A 19,924-nucleotide genomic window follows, 5' to 3' on the forward strand; every position below is an offset into this window, starting at 1 on the left:
ATTATTATTTTTCCTTCCTAAACCATTCAATATATTTCAAAATTTTAATTACTAAATGGAGGGACCTGTAATAGCCCATAATTTCTGTAAGATTTGTTCCTTAAAGTATAATTTAAGTAAGAAACAGCAAATATTACCCCTGTTAACAAAAATAAGACAGAGAACTAAGAACAAAAAATTGTTTTATTTTCAGGTTTGTTATTACTGCAAAAGCTTCAGGATTGGACAAGAAATTGTCTCAACCACAAACTCTTAAAACGAAGCACACCTGTTCATTGTGCAACAAACTGTTTTGCACTCCAACTAATCTCAAGAGACATATGCGAACACACACAGGAGAAAAACCTTTTAAGTGCTATTTATGCGGCAGGTGCTTCAATCGGAAAGGTAACCTCGAACGTCATAACTTCGTTCACAGTGGGAGTAAACCATTTGTATGCGGTGTTTGTAGTAAAAGTTATTCCACAGAACAGGAACTGAAGGAGCACATTATTATACATATCACGTAAACAGTTTCCTTAACATTTGCACGAATGGAACTTACGTTGTTTGTATAATCTTTGAATTTTTAAAGAAATAAAGATTATGAACAGTGTTTTTTTCTTATTTTTATTGTAGAAATATATCAGTACTTGTACTTTGAATTTGAAACTATTCCAACAATAGTTGGAGAGCCGATTGATTATTACAGGGAATAAAATCAAGCAAGAAAATTTTTATTTTGATGCTATACAAGTTCATACCCTGGCTATTTTTCTGCATAGCCACCATGACTCTCCAAGCATTTTTGGTACCGTGGAACAAGTTTACGTAGACCCTCTGCATATAAATCTGCCACCTGGGATCTCAGCCAGTCGAGAACTGATGTCTTGAGAACTTCACTATCATCGAAAAGCAAAGCAAGCCACTTTTTGAGGTGAAGGAACAGTAAGTAATCACTTGGGGCAAGATCGGGATTGTATGGTGGATGATTAAAACGTTCCCATTGGAATTTTTGAATTGTCTCAACAGTACGGTAAGCTGTGTGTGTGGGCGGGCATTGTCATGAATAAGCAGAATTCCAGACTGTAACATTCCTCTTTGCTGGTTTTGGATGGCACATCGCAGATTAGACAGTGCTTGGCAATACACATCTGCTGTGATGGTTCGTCCCAGTTCCAGGAATTCCACGAGGACCTTTTTGGTCCCAAAACATGGATGCCATGATTTTCTGATGTGATGCTGTTTGCTTGAATTTCTTCGGTTTTGGTGAACCAGAGTTACACCATTGCATTGATTGCTGCTTCGACTCACCAGTGACGTACGATATCCAGGTTTCGTCTCCAGTCACTATGTGAGAAAACAAGTCATCCCCATCCTTCTCTCAGCGGGCCAAAAAGTCACGTGCTGATTTCATTCTTTCATCTTTGTGATTGTTTGTCAACATTTTTGGCCTGCCCCGTGGCAGAGTGGTTTAGCACATCGCGCTACAATGCCAGGGGTTTCAGGTTCGAATGCTGGCCTGGGCATGGATGTTTGTGACTGTCTATTCATCAATTTCATCATATCACTCATCCCCATTTTCGCAAATTAGCCAAAAGTGGCACAAAAAGCGAAGTACAATAAGCCAAATCAAATCAAAGTCAACATTTTTGGCACCCGCCTTGCACACAGTTTGCGATAACCCAGATTGTCCATTACAATTCGGTGCAATGTTTTATCAGACACTACAGGAAACTCCTTGCCTAGATCAGTAATGGTGAAACGACGATTGGATCGCACTTTCTCATCAACACGTTGCACAAGGTCGTCTATCTGAACACTTGTCCCACCACTACGCTCGTCGTCATGAACATTTGAACATCCTTCCCAAAAAGCACGGCACCATTGTCCCTTTCGTGCACTCAGTCCTTTTGCGTTGATAAATCTAATCACCTACCTCACCTCGCATTTGATGGGATTTTCTATTACAGCAGCCATTTCAACTTCCTGTTACTTGCACGTATGCACCTCAAGACTGAGAAATATACCTCTGTTGCAGGCATAGAATACTAAAGAATGCTTCCGTGCAAGTTGAGCTTTGTGAGTGTTGCCAGTCCCAAGCAAAAAATTATCGGCCTTTTTTTTTTTTATACATGTGCCTCTTATATAAAAGAATTTCAACACCTAGTAAGCCAAATTGTAAGAAATGTAGGCTTTGAAAAACCTTCTGCTATATAATTATCACAGTTGTTTCACTTTAGTTTTACCTAGGATGCAAAGCATGCTGTTGACATGGTTCATTAAGCAATAAAGACAAGATGGGAACAGCTACTGATCCTCCAGCGATTTCCTCAATGATGAGTTCAGGAAAGAAAGAAAAGCTCAGGACTAGTTTTTGTATCTTTTTTATGATGTTCTGTTTGAGCTATTTGCTGTTTTTAAACAAAATAATATTTCCTCCAGGTGATATGAGAAGTTCATTATAATCACATTTTTTTTGATCTTGTAAGATGCAAAATGTTGTCTTGTAGCAATCTGAAGATTGTTGAAAGAGTTTGTATTGGTTATTGTGCACAAATGAACAAAGTAATGGTTTATTACTCCACCCCACATATGTACATCCCATCAAACGTGAAAAGCGTATAAGTAAAAAACTTCCCGTTCAATATGTGTACTTGTGGCAATGCTATAAGCTGTAGAGGTAAAACCAAACTTAAAGCATTGTGATTTCATCAGAACTACCCAAATTATTGACTTCTGGAAAGAGACGTATCTGTTCATGGTGCAGTAAACAATTCTTATATACATCTTACCATGAGGGACATTTTAGAATACACTTGGAGGAAAAGCCCTTTAAGTGCCATTCTATGTGACTGAAACTTCAATCGGAAACACCCTGTTTGTGTCTTATCCATATATGTGCTCTGGCACTTTACAACCTTGGCATTTATCTATTGCTCAGTGTTTTGTTTTTTTGTCGCATTTTTTGTGGCCCAAAGACATCAGGCTTTGTGCTCGGGCTACATGATGTGCTGTAACAAATTTTTGCCTGAGATTTCAGCCAGTGTATGGAACTGTTGGCCACCTACCACCCAGCGTGCACACAACTTCTTGAATTGTGGTTTTTGAACTGTCAGGAAGCATCACACACAATTCACGAATTGTCACCCGCCTATTCGCATGCACCTCTGCTTCAATACGATTGCGAAGGTCGTCAGTGATCACGGACGGCCTCCCACTTCTGTCTTCATCATGAACATCACGTCGACCTTCTGCGAAGGCATGGCACCATTTTGCCACATTTTGATGATTCATTACGTTGCCGTACACAGTCACAATTTCTCGATGGATCTCCGATGGACGCTTCCCTTGTGCCTGCAAAAACCTGATCACGGCGTGCACTTTGCACTTGGCAGGATTCGGTATCGCCGCTGCCATTTCCAACGCGTGTTCCTCGCACAAGACTCAGCACAGCACTGACGACTCACTCCCAATCCTCGTCGTATGGATCACGGTTACTGCCAGTGTTGCCAACTTTGGTACACATTTTTCCCCTAATGTGCAAATGTGTTTGTATCTTTACTTTCTGGACAAACCTCGTACATGTCTATTAGTGATTGTGTTCATTATCCTTCATGCATGCAACTCATTAGGACATTTGATAAATAGGGTTTCTTCACTCTCTAATTGTTTTTTTTTTTACCTTAACCTTTAGTGGATGGAACCTGGCATGTGTGTGTAGCCTCTCCACATGGAACTTTTTGAACTTACTGCAATGTACTAGAAAAATTGTAGTTCAAGAACAAATTGTCATAGAGAGATGAAATCCCCCCCTCCAAAATGACATAGCTTTTAGCAGAGGTGAAATTTATATGTTCTACCTCCCAATAATAAAAGTTAAGGTAATAATAATAATATAATCAGACTTTAATAAAATCTGCATTTGTCATGCTTCTGAAGCCACCACAATAGACCAAAGTGAATGAAAAAATGTCTGTAGCAGTGGGACATTCCTACAACTATGCAAAGTTTTGTTGAAAATAGGGTGATACTTTTTGGAGAAAAATAGTAACAATATGTAAGCAAAGCAATGTCGCTAGCCTACAGAAAAATATTCCAGAATTTTGCTTATAGTATTGACCCTATGGATGCTGGGTAAACCAAATTTGTGGAGAAGCATGATACAAGAACACTCTTCGAGGACATGCAATGCCCATCCCCCAATTTTGGAAAAAGAAACTGAAATTACACCTTCAAAAGTCCGAACTTTCAGAAAATTGGCCGTTTTCTGTTGGTACCTTAATTGTCGCCCATTGTTGACATGTTCTTTTGTTCTGATTATTACATGAAAAATTTGATTCAAGTATGTTATTCCGTTATTTGTATACAAATGGACAAAAGGACATAACTGAAATGTCATGTGTAATTTGGAAGAAATGCCATATGCCATGTGGTTCTGGAAAGACATGTCCTAGCCATCCAGAGTGCAATACACATGATGGGAAGACATCTATTTCAAGCATCTGCTAAAAGTTTAATGCTTCCAAGTGCTAATGTTTGTTTCATCTGCACTGGTAGCCTACAATGATATATTCATCACCAGGAAAGCTTCAACACATTTTAGATGAAAGTCTCTTGGTCTCACAGTCTGGACCTTGCTAACATTCCATGTCAAACACACAAGTAGGTGATAATCTGCATGATTATCTCAGAGTTTCCTAAAGTTTTTGCATGCTTTATGACAATCTAAAATAAAGTAACAGTACTGAATTTTTTATTTGTAGGTATACTAATTCTCACATTCTGGTGTTTCATATTTAATGATCTCATAGTTGTGACTTAGGACCATCACATTTTAGAAACAGAAATTAAAAATATCTCTCCCTTGAATCAATTGTACAAAGTTTATTTTTAAAGATTAGTCACAGTGGTATTAAAACCTCTCATAGCAAAATGTATAAAATAGCTTTACTCACATGCATATCAAGATGAATGTTACAACCTATCTGGTTATCAGTAAAATGTAAGTGCAATAGTGTAATTCACTATCTCTCAATTAGAAAATTTAGCGCATGAACAGCAAAGTAAAAAATCAGTTTTTGTCTGCTTTCTAGGAATGCATAAATCAGTTTTGGACAATCATTATGCCAAAGCAGTCTTACAAACCATCCAGCTACTATGAAAATTTCACCATAGAATATCTAAAATTATGGCAGTTATCATATTGACTTAAAATACCTTTGCCCTTTCTAAACCATTCAATATATATATTCCAAATTTTAATTACCAAATTGAAGGTGATGCAATACTCTATAATTCCTGGTGGATTTGTTCCTTAAAGTTTAATATCTAGAGACAAACAGCAAATATTACCCATGTTCACGATAGTAACATAAGAGCTTGAAACCGAAAATTGCTTTTACTTTCAGGTTTGTTATTACTTCAAAATCTTCAGGATTGGATGAACAAATGTCACAGCCACTAAATCTTAAAAGGAAGCATGCCTGTTCATTGTGCAGCAAAATGTTTTTCACTCCAACTGATCTCAAGAGGCATACGAGAACACACACAGGAGAAAAACCCTTTAAGTGCCATTTATGCGGCAGGTGCTTCAGTCGGAAAGATATCCTGAAAAATCATTTCTTTGTTCACAGTAATGGTAAACCCTTTTTATGCCGTGTTTGTAGTAGGAGTTATGCGACAGAACAGGAACTGATGGTGCACAGTATCATGCATTCATGTAAACGCTTGCCTTAACACTTACATATATTACATCGTTTGTAGAATCTATAAATTGGAAAGGATAAATAAAATATTATGAACAGAATTATTTTCTTATTTTTTAGTGCAGAAATACACACTTTGAATATAAGATCTATCCCATAATACTGAGGGAAAACGAACATATTTTCGAACTACGTTTGTTAATAATAGTAATGATGGATATTTTGTTTTGTAATTAGAGTATGTCACACCTTCATATGTGTACAATGAACAACAAAAACAGAACTAAAATATCATGTGTCGTTTTGAAGAAATGCCTTTTTAATTGCTGCTTCCCAGCCATCCAGCAATTCATGTGATGGGAAGACATCCATCCCAGTCATCTAGTTAAACGTTTCTAACCATTCAAGAGCTAACATTGGTTTAATCTGCATTGAAAACCAAAAATCATGTATTTATCACCATGAAAGCTTCAAGACACATTTTTAAATGAAAGTCTTGTTGCCCTCGCTATATTGAATTATCTCGTTTGCTCTCAGTATCTGGACCTTTCTAACAGTCCATGTCACTCACAGAAGTGGGTGATAATCTTGTGAATATCTCAGATTCTCATAAAGTTTTGCACACTTCATAAGACTCAAAAGTAAAGTAACTACAGTTTTTTTTTCTAAGTATGGTAGTACTGAAATTAATCTTTTCATCGTTACAACAAGGGAAATGATTTATACGTACTGTAGTTCTGTGTAAAGTGGAATCTGAACCACTATGTGCCAAAAACAGGTATCGAACCCAGGACTCCTTGATTACAAGGCTATAATGTTACCACTATGCCATTGGGGAGGCATGAACCTCTCTTGGGAATCAGCAGCAATTGCATTTATGAAGTTTGCACCAATAACTTCTTGTGGCATGGAGAGAAGTTTCTTCATGTACAAGTGGCAACTCACTGACTATGACCGGAAGAAATTCACCATTCAGAACATTGAAAAGCATATGGTGGTGCAGCGCTTAAAAATATGATAATGATTTTGTGTTGAACAAATTGTATCTTTTAAATCAAAGAATTGAGTTCATTGAACCGAAAATAGTGCCTTTTTGTATACAAATTGCATCTAAAAGTAGTTATTTCATAAAATTATTATTAATTAATAATTATATCTATTGATGTGTGCCTCCTTCTTTGTGACCGGGATCGCTGGAGACGCAGGCTTGTCTTGAAGTAAGCGAGAGGTTAGGTTTTAATTTGTCGGCCTGCCCCTCTCCACACTTACCTGCCCAATCGCTCCTGGCTAGCTGCAGGTCCACGTTGACGCCATCGCCTCGTCCCGACGCCTTGATGCATCCTGCGTGATAAAACTTGCCCGCGGTGCTTGGGCCGTCGGTTTACGTGATTTGCGATAACTGTCCCAATATCAACCCAAAGGCGACGTTTTATCCTCTGTCATAATGCATTGACCCTGCAGTCAGAGGAATGTTAGTGCTAGGCCAGCGGTATGTTAGGTATTGGTTGTGCGATTGTGACAGCGTACTGTGTGGAGAGGAGATGTATTATCATGGATTCTAATGTTTGCTCAGACTCCCTCATCGTTCCCCCCACCCATCTTTCGATGGTTGCATGTGGTAGGAGCAGGAGGCATATTTACATAAAATTACATTTAATCACCACCAGAAAAATATGTAGAACAATGAGTGCGAAGAAATACCGAACACCTATACAAACAGTAGTGCATCCTGGCACGTTGTTTATGCTTCACTATGTGGAACTCGCACTTTCTTGCATAATATGCACGAGTCTGCTTGCTGATCTCACTAGTTGCTGATGCACACTGCTGATATCTTGATTGGCTGGAGAGTTTTTCATCACTGGTAGCAGGGTGAGGGGATGGTCCTGTGGTCTTTGTACTAGGAGGGTGTCCTGAGAGGCAGCTTCCTTTGTATTCGATCATGCGTGGGGAGGGTGTCTTGTCTTGAAGAATTCAGCGTGCCCTGGTGGTCGCCCTCTGGAGTTGGCGGCAGGCTCATGCAGGAAGAGAGAGAGAGAGAGAGAGAGAGAGAGAGAGAGAGAGAGTAAAGAAGGGCGAACAAATTTAGATAAGGTGGTGTGAGCTGATATAACTGATTGAGAAGGGACCGCTGGTTGCGGGTGGTGGGGGTGGTAAAGGAATGCAGTAGTCATCTGTGGATGTAAGATGGGCAATTTCTAAAAATGGTGGTGGTGGTGATAAGGGAGTGTTTCGAATTGGGGGTAAGATTTGTATGGGTTATTTTATTTTGGTTATTGATAAAGATTGAACTTATTATAAGCACCTAAAAGTCCTAAAATGGAGTTCCTAAAGTTCTAAACCCCACTTTTTTTTCTTCACCTATGAATCTGTTCCCAAGTTATGACTTAGGAGCATCATATTTTATGGACAGAAATTGAAAACATCTCTCCCATGTATCAAATGACTTCACTCCCATGTATATCATGATGAGTACTACAAGTGATGTAGTTACCATAGAAAATTCCATTCACTATTTCTCAATTAGTAAATTTAGCACATGAACAATGAAAACAAATCAGTTTTTGTATTTTTGTCTGCCTTCTAGGAATGCATAGACCAATTATGCACAACTATAATGCCAAACCAGTTTTCCAATTCATCCTGTTGCTATGAAAATTTCACCACGGAATCTCTTAAATTGTTGCAGTTATCATGGTCTCAAATTTGTTAACTTGCATCACCTTTGGCCTTCCTAAACAATTCAATATACAGGGTGCTCGGAAATTCCCCTTACAAACTCCTAGGGCTAGTAGAGAGGACTGAGTAGACAATATTTGGAATTGGAACCCATGTCCGGAAACGTACAGTTTCCGTGCTACAACCATGATAATGTGTCGGATGTGCCTGTTTTGGTATGCAACCTGGTAGGCAATACATGACGTCAGAAGATCACCTGATGACCTACAGTGTAATCATTTATTACAACCATATCAAATGAGGTGTTACGTAGGTTACAGAAGTGAATGACGTGTGACTCAGTCCATAATACAAACAAATTTATTTGATAACAATGCCAAGGGAACAAAAAAGAAAGTACTATTCACTGATCAACACCTGTGTCGACAGTGGAATGCAACAATTTGTTTCTGTCTTCTGCACTGGATGCGTTGCATGAGGGTTTTAGTCTGCCCAGACATGGCTGTTTTGAAAATTGAGAACAGACTCCTTAGTGAATTTACATTCATCTGCGAACGTCATTCACTTCTGTACCTTACGTAACACCTCATTTGACATGGTTGTAATAATTTATAACTTTAGGTCATCAGCAGATCTTATGACATCATGTACTGCCTTCCCGGTTGCATACAAACACAGGCACATCCGACACATTGTCATGGTCTGGACATGGGTTCCTATTCCAAATATTGTCTATTCAGTCCCCTCTACTAGCCCTAGAACTTTGTAAGGGGAATTTCCGAGCACCCTGTATTTCATAATTTTAATACCAAATTGTAGGTCATGCAATACTCTATAATTCCTGTGAGATTTGTTCCTACGAGTTGAATATCTAGAGATAAAACAGCAAATATTGCCCATATTCACAAGAATAAAAGACAGAGCTTGAAACAGAAAATTGTTTTATTTTGTTATTACTTCAAATGCTTTAGGAGGATTGGATGAAGAATTGTCACATCCACCAGATACTAAAAAGAAGCATGCCTGTTCATTGTGCAGCAAAACGTTTAACTTTCCATGTCATCTTAAGAGCCATACAAGAACACACACAGGAGAAAAGCCTTTTATATGCCGTTTTTGCGGCAAGTGCTTCAGTCGAAGAGAGAGCCTGCAAGGACATTACTTTGTTCACCTTATGAGAAAACCCTTTGGGTGCCATATTTGTAGAAAGGGTTATGACACAAGCAGAGGCTGATGAAGCACAGTATGATGCAATCATATTAACAGTTGCCTTTACAGTTGCATAAATTGCAACTGCGAATTGGAAAGGAAAAATTAAATATTATGAACAGAATTCTTTTCTTAATATTTAATGTAGAAATATGGAAATGATGTACTGTGAATTAGAAACTGCGACACGAGTCTAATAACCAGTGAATTCCAAAAAGTATGTCAAATATAGATTATATTTTTCAAATATGTAAGGGAATTTGTGCACCTAGTAAGCCAAATCGTATGAACTCTAGACACTCATACAGCTTCTGCTGTATAATTATCACAGTTGTTTCAGTGTATTTTTACCTTGGTTTATGTTTATAACCTGTAGATATGTTCCATGTATCAATGAAAACAAAACAAACCACCTACTCACCCTCCAGTAATAATAACCTGTGGTTCTACAGCCCTTGAAGGGCCTTGGCCTATCTCCTTACTGCCATGCCAGTCTCCCTCCCACAATCCTACCTGGAGGTGTGGAGATCTTCAACCAGTAATGGGATGACGTGGGGTCAACATGTCAAACCCCCAGCAGGAGATATCCGTGACTGGGTTTCGATACTCACTCCTAGCTCCCCAATTTCCTCACAAGATGGATTGCCACTGGCCTTATACACAGGCCAAGAACCCAGGCAGACTCGAACCCATGCCGTCCCACAGTTGGATCCCAAAGCACAGTGCCTTAGGCCGCACGGCCACGGAGGAGGACCATCCTTCAGTGATTTCCCTGATAATGACTTCATGAAAGGCCAAACAGGAAGTTTCGGGTAATAACATTTTTCTCATCTTGTAAGATGTGAAATATTGTTTTTTTAGCAATGTGAAGAGGATTGAAGGTGTTTATATTTGTTATTTTGCACAAACAAATACAAGTAATGGTTTTTAACCCCTCCCCTCATGGAATTCATTTGTACAGTTTTTCATAGCCACAAATATTCATGTATTTAATAGCTATGCAACAAGCTATTTTTAAATGTTTTATGTAAAAAAATACACAGTTGGTAAGTGCAAACCATTTAAAACTGAAAATATCCGATAGAAATGTGTCTCCGATATAACAGACATTTACCCAAATTTTTAAATATTTTACCACCAAAACGCATTTTATTCTGATCTTGTTTTCATCTCTTTGCTGTTGTGATGTCATAAAAATATGTCCTTCTCTCTACACTGTACAATCCAACTTAACAGTTGTATAATAACAACTTTCAGGCTGAGTTCTGTATGGAAGATAATTTTTCAGAAGTTTAAGTACAGGAGGATGAGGAAAGAAAGAAACTGTGAAGCACAATTTTAGAGTTTTTTTAATTGTAAATCCTCAGAGTTTCTAATGAAAAGGATGTGCCTGACACAGTTTTTTTTTTTAATTCTGGTTGTGCACTTTAAACTTTCAAATGGAGATTCGGCTAAAAATTAAGTCTGCTATAGATTTCTAACAAGTATTTTATTGCAAAAATATGTGAAACAAATATAAGATTCTCAGTGACAAAAACCAGCCTTATTTTCCTGTTGATTGTTAAAGGTATGATATCTGAAACAATGAAGTCTGCTCTACACACCTGCACCAAAAATGTTGTCCTGTGGGTATTCTCGACATTTCTCATCCAAGCTGATCGCGTACCCCCTTCATGTCGTTAATGTACCCCAGGAGGTACCACAGTTTGAGAACCACTGATCTAAAGCATAGTGATTTTGTTTTTTCAGTGTGTTTGTTCGAAGTAAATTTTCCTACATTTGTGAATTATTTTCTGTAACACTTTTATGGAAGTAAAAAAAAATACATATCCTTGTATAAAAGTTTCTGAAAACACATTTTGAATAGGCAATACAGAATAAATTAATGAAAATAACCTAATTCCTGTGAGATTTTCTTCTTTAGGTTTATAATCTAGGGTACAGAAGCAGCAGATATTGTTCATTTTCATGAAAATAAGACACATAGTTTGTTTTACTTCCAGGTTTGTTAATACCTCAGATGCTTCAGGATTGGATGAAGAATTGCCACAGCCACTAAATCCTAAAAAGAAGCATGCCTGTTCATTGTGTAGCAAAATGTTCTATACTCCATCTGATCTCAAGAGGCATACGAGAACACACACAGGAGAAAAACCTTTTAAGTGCCATTTGTGCGGCAGGTGCTTCAGTCGGAAAGGTAGCCTGAAAAGTCATTACTTTGTTCATAGTGAGGATAAACCCTTTGTATGCGATGTTTGTAGTAAGGGTTATGCCACAAAACAGGGACTGAAAGAGCACTGTATTGTGTATTCACACAAACAGTTGCCTAACACATGCACAAATTGAATTTACGTTGTTTGTAAAATCTGTGAATTGGAAAAGAGAAATATAAGGTTATGAACAGATGTGACTTCCTTATTTTTCATTGTAGAAATATATCAGTACCGTACTTTGAATTGGGAACTATCACACAGTGTCTAATAATTAGTAAATCCTTGAATTCCAAGAATCATGTGTCAAATCTAGATGATTTTTTCACATATATAAAAGCATATGTGAACTAGACATGTGACATGTGACTATATATATAAAATATTTATTGGTTGTGGGCAAAATCCATGCACCAGTTAACGATTTATCAATTGGTATTATATACATGTATACACATAATATTTACTCACAATTATTCCTTTCATAATAAATAGTTTACAAATTTCATTACACTTTTATAGAATTATATTCAACTTATTAAGATATTTTGTAAGAATATAGATTACTGAGGATGAAGGTGAAGTCAGTAAACAAGGCAGTGTCAGTGGCGCTTGATGTCCACTCCTGTACAATTCCTGTAAAAATGGTTCTCTGTAAGTTTCATAAAGTTTGCATTGAAATATAATGTGGTTCGGAGTTGCAGTATATTCATTGCACAAACAAACTGGTGAATTCACTAAATTCTTATTGTAAAGGTGAGCTGCAGCGATAGTGTGATTTAACCTGCAGCGCATTATAGTTGTGAGGGAACTTTGGGAGAGTTGAATCTGTTTGAACCAACATTCCTTTGGAATTATTTCTTGTATAGAATAGTAAGCCTTACCGCATTGAGAGCCAGTATTTCTCCACAAGCTTTGCCAGTCAGTAAATAGTATTTTTTTAGTGTGTGATTCCAAAACTATGGATGGAAACTTTATTGAAAGCGGCCGTTGGATTGTTTGATTCGCTGCATATTTTGCCAAAATATCTGCTGTGACATGTGACTAGATATGAAAACTAGACATGAATAAAGCTTCTGCTGTATAATTATTCCTTTTACTAAGGAGGCAGGCACACTGTTGACATTGTTCATGAACAGATAATGGAATACCTGACAATCCTTGCTTTTTCTGATGTGTTGACTTAGGTAAGAGTCAAAAGCTCTGGACTAGTTTTTTTTTATGTTCTGTCTGTACTTTGTGGTATGTTTGAACAAAATTATATTTTCTGCATTTGGATTAAGAAGTTGTTTTATAATCATTCATTTCTGATCTATAAGATGCAAAATGTTTTCTTGTAGCAATCTGAAGGTGTTTATATTTGTTATTGTGCACAAATCAATACAAATAATGTTTTATAACCTCCCTCTCTCATGAAATTCATTTGTACAATTATTAATAGCCACAATTTCATACATGTGATAGATGCATAACAAACACTTTGTAAATGTTTAATGTAAAAGATCAGTAATAAATTATTTCATAAAATATTGCTATATCAGTTTTGAATTTCAAAGTAATTTACCTTGAAAACAGAATTATACTTCTAATTTTATTCTGTTGTTGTCATTATCTCCTTTCTCTTGTTTTTCTCTTCAGCTGTCATAAAAATCAAGGTTATTAGAAGTATAGGTTGGGCCAATCCGTTGTTTACTCGTAATGACGAAACGACGGTAAGAGGTGAATTTATCCATGAAATGAATTCCAAATCTATGCGCTTGTGTTGCACTATGCAGATAGGAAACCATGCCAGAAACTGAACACACGAAATCGAGTACACAAATGAGCATTTCCACCCATTTACATTTTGTGGCTTCAGACAAATTGAAAATAAATATAGATAGGTACTTATTGTTATGCGGGACAGAATATTTTTGATCGAAACGGGAATTTGTTTTAAATCCCGACATTCGGGATGGGAAATATTCGCAATTTCTCGACTAGTCGGGTAATCTCAAATTGTCATTTTCACCTTAAGTGATTTTCTTTGCATTTCTGGAATGAAAACTAACAATTTCCGATAAGTTCCAGACACTTGCAATGTAGAAAACGTCAAGAATTAATATCGTTTTAAAATGACCATTCGGTATTTCCCGAATGCTCGGGATCCAGAAATTTAGGGAAGTCATTTGCTGAAGTCGTGATAGGGACGGAATTTTTCTTTCCTATCCCGGTCCCGACTTTCCGAGTTACCGCACACCACTTGTTATTATTATTTATTTTAGTTCAGCACAAGATACATCTTCCAAGTATGTTGAGCATAATATATACGTTATATACGTTTTTCAAAAGGATTCTTCGGTCACAGAGCTTTGGATTCGTGTGGAAACGCTAACGTGAATCATGCTAATGCTAGAATCTGCAGTGCGCATTTCTACCCAGAAGATTATGTACGTAATCTGAAAAGTCAACTTTTAGGTTTACATCGAAGAAAGATCCTTAAGCAAGATACCTTCGACTCTTTATTATGAGCAGGAATGTAGGGAGTATAATCCTGGTAAATACTTCGCCTACCATTTCTTTGCCATTGGTGTACAATTCTCTAGCTTTTTCACTACATATTCACATAAAGCAATAAAAATACAAACTGCTAACTTTTCATTCCATTTTGGTTATTTATTAAACGGTACGTGTTTGTATTTATATTTGATAAATTTACTTTGCTCTTCCGGCCATTTAAGTCAATTGAGATTATGAAGAAGTGATAAAATAGATGAATGGCCAATCACAGTTCCCCTTATTTACAAGAGCGACCACAAGAAAAATAACCTTCCTCCTCTTCCATTCAACTCGGACTATAAGAGAGCATGCTCCACTCTTCCCCTCCCCTCCACACTGGAGTAGGTGCACAGGAGTCGCGAGTCTGCGCAGGTTTCTTTGCTTGTGGTTCCACTATAATAGTAATATAAAATTGTACACTCACCTCACTTAGTTCTCCGGCAGTTTGTTTCTTTATACATCATATTTGGAGAAGGTACAATTCAATCTATAGTTGTACGTACACTGTATATAATACACCTTATTTCTGACTTCCTTGACCCTGGATGTACAGGGTCAAGGAAAACAAAGAAATGAGCATAATTTTCTCTTCGGTGAAGATGTTGTACCTAAACCAAAATAAAACTCAAATAATGAATTCGACAATGTAAATTGATGAGATTTAGTAAATCATTTGATGAAGTGAACTAATTCTGAGTGGACTAATCCCAAAGGACATAATCAGCTCAGATCCTATTACTTCTTCATGTGACGTAAAGTTCCCGCCCAACCGTTTGACGGCATTAGTGGTTATCGCATCTCCTTTTCCATAGCCTGTAGTACACATCCTCATCTAGACATTGTTCTTGTTCTGGTGTTTAATATCTGCATACTGCAACACTGTCATTTTGTCATTTCACGTGACTTCACATTGAAGTGATGCATTCACTTGGCCGGTTACACGTCATCGCACGCAAAAACTTCAACCGTTACCATGGTTTTGGGCCAGGGCTGATAAAAATATGTCCTCTACACTGCATAATCCAACTTAACTAGCGTTCATAGTCATGGCTGTGATTGAGATACTTTGAAATGCTTTTGATCTAACTACTGAAGCTACATAAGTCCTGGTGTATAGTTTTATGTATTCAAGTTGCCTACAATTGTATACAATTTAATGCTTAAAAATAGATAGTAAACAAGTATTGGTTGGAATGATCTGACTTATTTTACATCATGCATATACAAGGTGTCTACCAGTCAAAGAAAGTCAAGAAAAATTGAAGAAATCAACAGGTAGGTCAAGAGAAAGTCAAGAAATTATGCTTGTTGTCAAGAATTTTTGCTATATATATATATTACAGTATAGTGAACTTACATTGTTATATATCTGTACTAGGATTTGTTAAAATTGAATATTTTGAAATCTAAAATTATATTGAGTTGTGGTTTAGATTTGTTCACTTTCTTTCTTAAGAATTACATTCTTCTGTGCATGAAGGTTTGTAAAAATATTAAAGGAAGTAATGTGCCATTCTCCATGCAAGATGAAGTCTGAAGCATTAATTTTTACATGCGTTAATAATTATAGCAAGTCTAAATATTTTGTTAAAGTACAGCTTCAGTTTTCATCTTAACTGGCCTTATGGTAGGGGTTTTTCATTGAATTAATATATATTTTTTTTTTTTTTAAATTTCCAACATGAAATATACTATACCTAAGTAGGGGGCGATGAAATAAATGTTAAGAAAATGTCAAGAAAAAGGAAAGAAAGGTCAAGAAATTTGGATTTGTAATTTTGGTAGACATCCTGATATAGGAACCGTGTTACTGGTCCTTGTCCAGTGATGCACACACTGTCCATGTTCAAGGCTGGCATGACAACAAAGTACGACGTGTGACAGTTCGTTTGAACATATTTCTTAAATGGTCTTGTAAACAAATCGTGAAGAAATTCTCTCAGGATAATGGAGGAAAATCCCGTAGGAAGCTCTTCATATGGTTTAGTTGTTTTCAGAAAAATCAATAGTAAAGTTCTGAAAATTCAGCTTGGATAGAAGAGACAGACTCAGGGTGTAAGCAATGACCCTTTGGAAAAGTCTTAAATGCTAGCTTCTCCCATATTCACAGTAGTATACCCTAGAAACAGCATTCCTGCAGGTAAATTAGGCTTTGGTGCATGGACCCACAAGCAATGCAATGTGGGGTTGTGTGTTGTCATGTGTGTACTGAGTACCCCCCCCCCCCTTTCAATACAGCCTTAATTTTTATGAAATACATTGTACTGGTATCTTCTCTTTTTTTTGATCAATTTTGTATTGTTCAAGAGAAGATGTTTATATCTCCATACAAGTTGTGATCAATTGTGTACTGATACCCATATTCATGCTATGTCTCTTACCAATTCCGTTACTGGTGCTTGAAAATTGTAACACTTTAAAGTTGTTCAAAATATTGATTAGTCTGTAGGTATTTCTTTACAATTATTCTTCAAAATATTTAAGAATTATATCAGAATATTATAATATGTGTTATGTAATCACAGAATCCAATTTTATCACGTTACTGGTGCAAAATAAATGGCAAGTTTTGAGTTTTTTGTAATTACACTTCGTGATAGTGTCATGTTTTGTAGCTAGAATGGTATAAAGACCATACACCAACCATAACCCAAATACTTTATTTAAATTTCCTTATAATCTGAAATAATAAAATTACTAATAAAAAATATTAGCATACTAGGTAATAAAATTACTAATAAAAATATTAGCATACTAGGTAATAAAATAGCTGCAATAAAAGACAGATTATTATAAGTAAGGCATTTTTGTGAACCGCATGAAAACAAATTCCAACCGAATTGTCAGCATCTGTTTTGACTCCGTCTTTGTTCTCGTAATTTGTTGTCTGAAATTGTTTTTCATGTTTCTTAGCAGGTTTAAGTTGTGAAAGGTGCATGCAGCCTGAGTGTGGTGGTGCACCCACAATACTGGCAAGTTTGTGGGTTGTCTGTGGTACGTTTCATGTATATATGCTAGATTCCCTGAGTGACCCATTTGTGTACCCACAGGCACTACATAGATGTTTGACAAAGGATCCACAGGTGATCCAAAATTGTGCCAGTATGGGAAGGTGCCCATAGATATCCCAAGAAAACAAATTATAAGGAAAAATTGTTTTTTGTAGTTTTGTGAAATTGCTATAAGTTGTAGAGCATAAACCCAAAATTATTTTCCTTACAGCATTGTGCTTTCATCGAAACTACCCAAAATATTGACTTCTGGAAAGAAACATGTCTGTTCTTGGTGCAGCAAACCATTCTTATATGCATCTCAACTTGAGAGACATATTAGAATACACATGGAGCTAAAACCCTTTAAATGCAACCTCTGTGGAAGAAGCTTCAATCAGAAGTGCAATCTGAAGATTCATTTCCGGGTTCACAGACCAGACGTGCCATTTGTATGCAGTGTTTGCAGCAGGAGTTTTGACACTGAGAGCAAATTCAAGAGGCACAGCATCATCCATTCGATACTATTGAAGTAGCCAGGAAAGAAATACAGTGTATTTGTGTACAATATATTAATTGGAGGGGAAAATAAAAGCTATTTCAGAGTAGAACTTCTTTCTTACTCTTTATTTTTTTAAAAAAAATATCACCATTTGATTTATACACCCTAGAGCACCTTTAGCAAAATAAGTTGTAGTATTCCTGTTTGATTACTCGAATGGAGATTAAAACTATTTACTATGAAAATGTTATGGTTGTTTTACTTGTAATTTGTTAAAACTGTGAAAAATAGTTTAAAATATATTTTTTTAAATTAAATATCACATGAGATTATAAGTTACACACAGAATTAGATGGAAACTTGTCTTTTATATATGTTTACACATGATTTATGAATATGTCATAATCTTTATGCATAAAGAGTATGCAATTCTTTCTTGAGGAGAGGCGAACTGTAGCTGGATGTAGGGTCACCTGGATGTGTCAATCTGTGAACTGGGATCTTGATATAAAGAGATCACAGTTGATTTCTAATACAACACTTGCATAGAGACTGATAGATATAATTAAGTGAACAACACAGGACCCATAAACTGTTTTTTTATTATGTGGCTGAAACAAAGCTGACTACTTTGAAAAGTTAAAGTAAAAAACTAAAGAAAATTGTAATTTCTGTAAAATCCTCATTAGCCTTTCTGTGCATAAAGTGGTCTTAAGAACAAACAATAATAAGGATGATGGCATTTGATGCACCTCTAAGCTAGGTAAGTTAGGGATAGTAATGTAGAATATCTCTTCCATGCATACAGGGCACTGAGGGCATGCCAGGAGGGAAGGGGTTAGGGGGTTCAAAATCCTTGAGAAATATATTTGAAATAATAGTACCGAAACTAAGTGGAAAGCATGCAAAGTTACTTTTCATTGTCCACTTCTTTTGCAATACAATGTTCTCGATTCCTTGCTGACAGATGCAGTAAAATTTTTATGTGAACAGTTGACAGCATTGTGTTTTAATGAAAGGTTTCATAAGCTTTAAACTTACTCAAGAAACATTATTTTAAAAAATCCACCAGCTCTCATGCGAAGTAAGTGAAAACTAATTATTTTTTTCCTGTAAGTGTTGTAGAAAGTATCATTTCATATTTCAAGTTTTTGAAGATCGTTAGCGGTATGTAAGATTCCTGAAAATTTTTTCAGGGAAAATAAATCCTGTCCATATCCCAATTTCAGGAAATCATTTTCTGTTTTTTTAGGATTCTGAACAGTTGAGAAATTTCGAACTGTAAGAATTTTCTTCATTATATGTGTGGAAATTTGTTGGTAATGGAGTTTCTGATTTCAGAAATGGGAAAACAATCACTTAGGGAGAAATAATGTGTTGAATTCGAGATTTTTCATGTAGGTGGATTTCATGTGGCATCAGGATGTGTACAGCCACCATGTTTGCGGCTAATTTTATTCGTTGTTTGCAAGAAAATACCTAACATGTAGCATTTGTTACATGTGCACCATGGTTGCAACTGCACGTTTGTTTTAAATCACAAATATCTGTGTTGGTATGAGGGTGAATCAAATATGAACGAGCCTTGTGCGGAAAAACAAAATTTATTGAAGGAAACTGAGACATTGCCACATCCTATTTTTCTACATAGTCTCCGCCCTTAGTGATACATTTTTCCCAACATTGTGGTAGGTTCTTGATGCCGTTCTCGTAATGAAGCTGGGCGGGTAGCCAACCAGTTGCACACAAAGGTTTCCACCTGATTGTTGGTTGCAAATCACTCGCCCCCAAGTGCTTCTTTGAGGGGTCCAAACAGGTGAAAATCACATGGTGAAAGGTCTGGGCTGTATGGTGGATGCGGAAGCGGTTCCCAGTGCATTTCCACCAGATGATTATGCGTTGCGCAACAGATACTGGCACACTCTGCTCAGTCATCGTGAGAGCTACTAAACGAAGCATGCGACACGCCGGCTGTTCTGGTTCCTGACTCACGACAGCCCCACCTACCTGCCGCACATGCCCAATCACACCCTGCTACCCATTCCGAGAGTTAGGCAATCAAGGCTCGTTCATATTTGATTCACCCTCGTATCTTCCGCTCACCCTCTT

General features: G+C 36.8%; 1 protein-coding gene across 8 annotated transcripts in view; it reads left to right on the plus strand.

Annotated features, from left to right (window-relative positions):
* LOC145992028 (uncharacterized) overlaps positions 1-19,924 on the plus strand; it is a 222,254-nt gene that overhangs the window by 165,193 nt on the left and 37,137 nt on the right. Inside the window, exons 4-5 of one of the 8 annotated variants that reach the window (XM_083128089.1) lie at positions 11,579-11,772; positions 17,546-17,715. The exons of 4 other annotated variants lie outside the window; for them this stretch is intronic. In XM_083128089.1, coding sequence (XP_082984215.1) covers positions 11,579-11,772; positions 17,546-17,580 — 229 coding nt within the window. In that variant the 3' untranslated portion in view covers positions 17,581-17,715. Of the gene's footprint in view, positions 1-5,390; positions 5,729-11,578; positions 12,392-17,545; positions 17,908-19,924 lie in introns of those variants that run through there. 3 more of the 8 variants (XM_083128072.1, XM_083128076.1, XM_083128085.1) reach the window with 3 other exon arrangements.

Source organism: Lepisma saccharinum, chromosome 9 (genome assembly GCF_977018435.1).
Source record: "Lepisma saccharinum chromosome 9, izLepSacc3.1, whole genome shotgun sequence".
Classification (NCBI taxonomy): Eukaryota; Metazoa; Arthropoda; class Insecta; order Zygentoma; family Lepismatidae; genus Lepisma; species Lepisma saccharinum.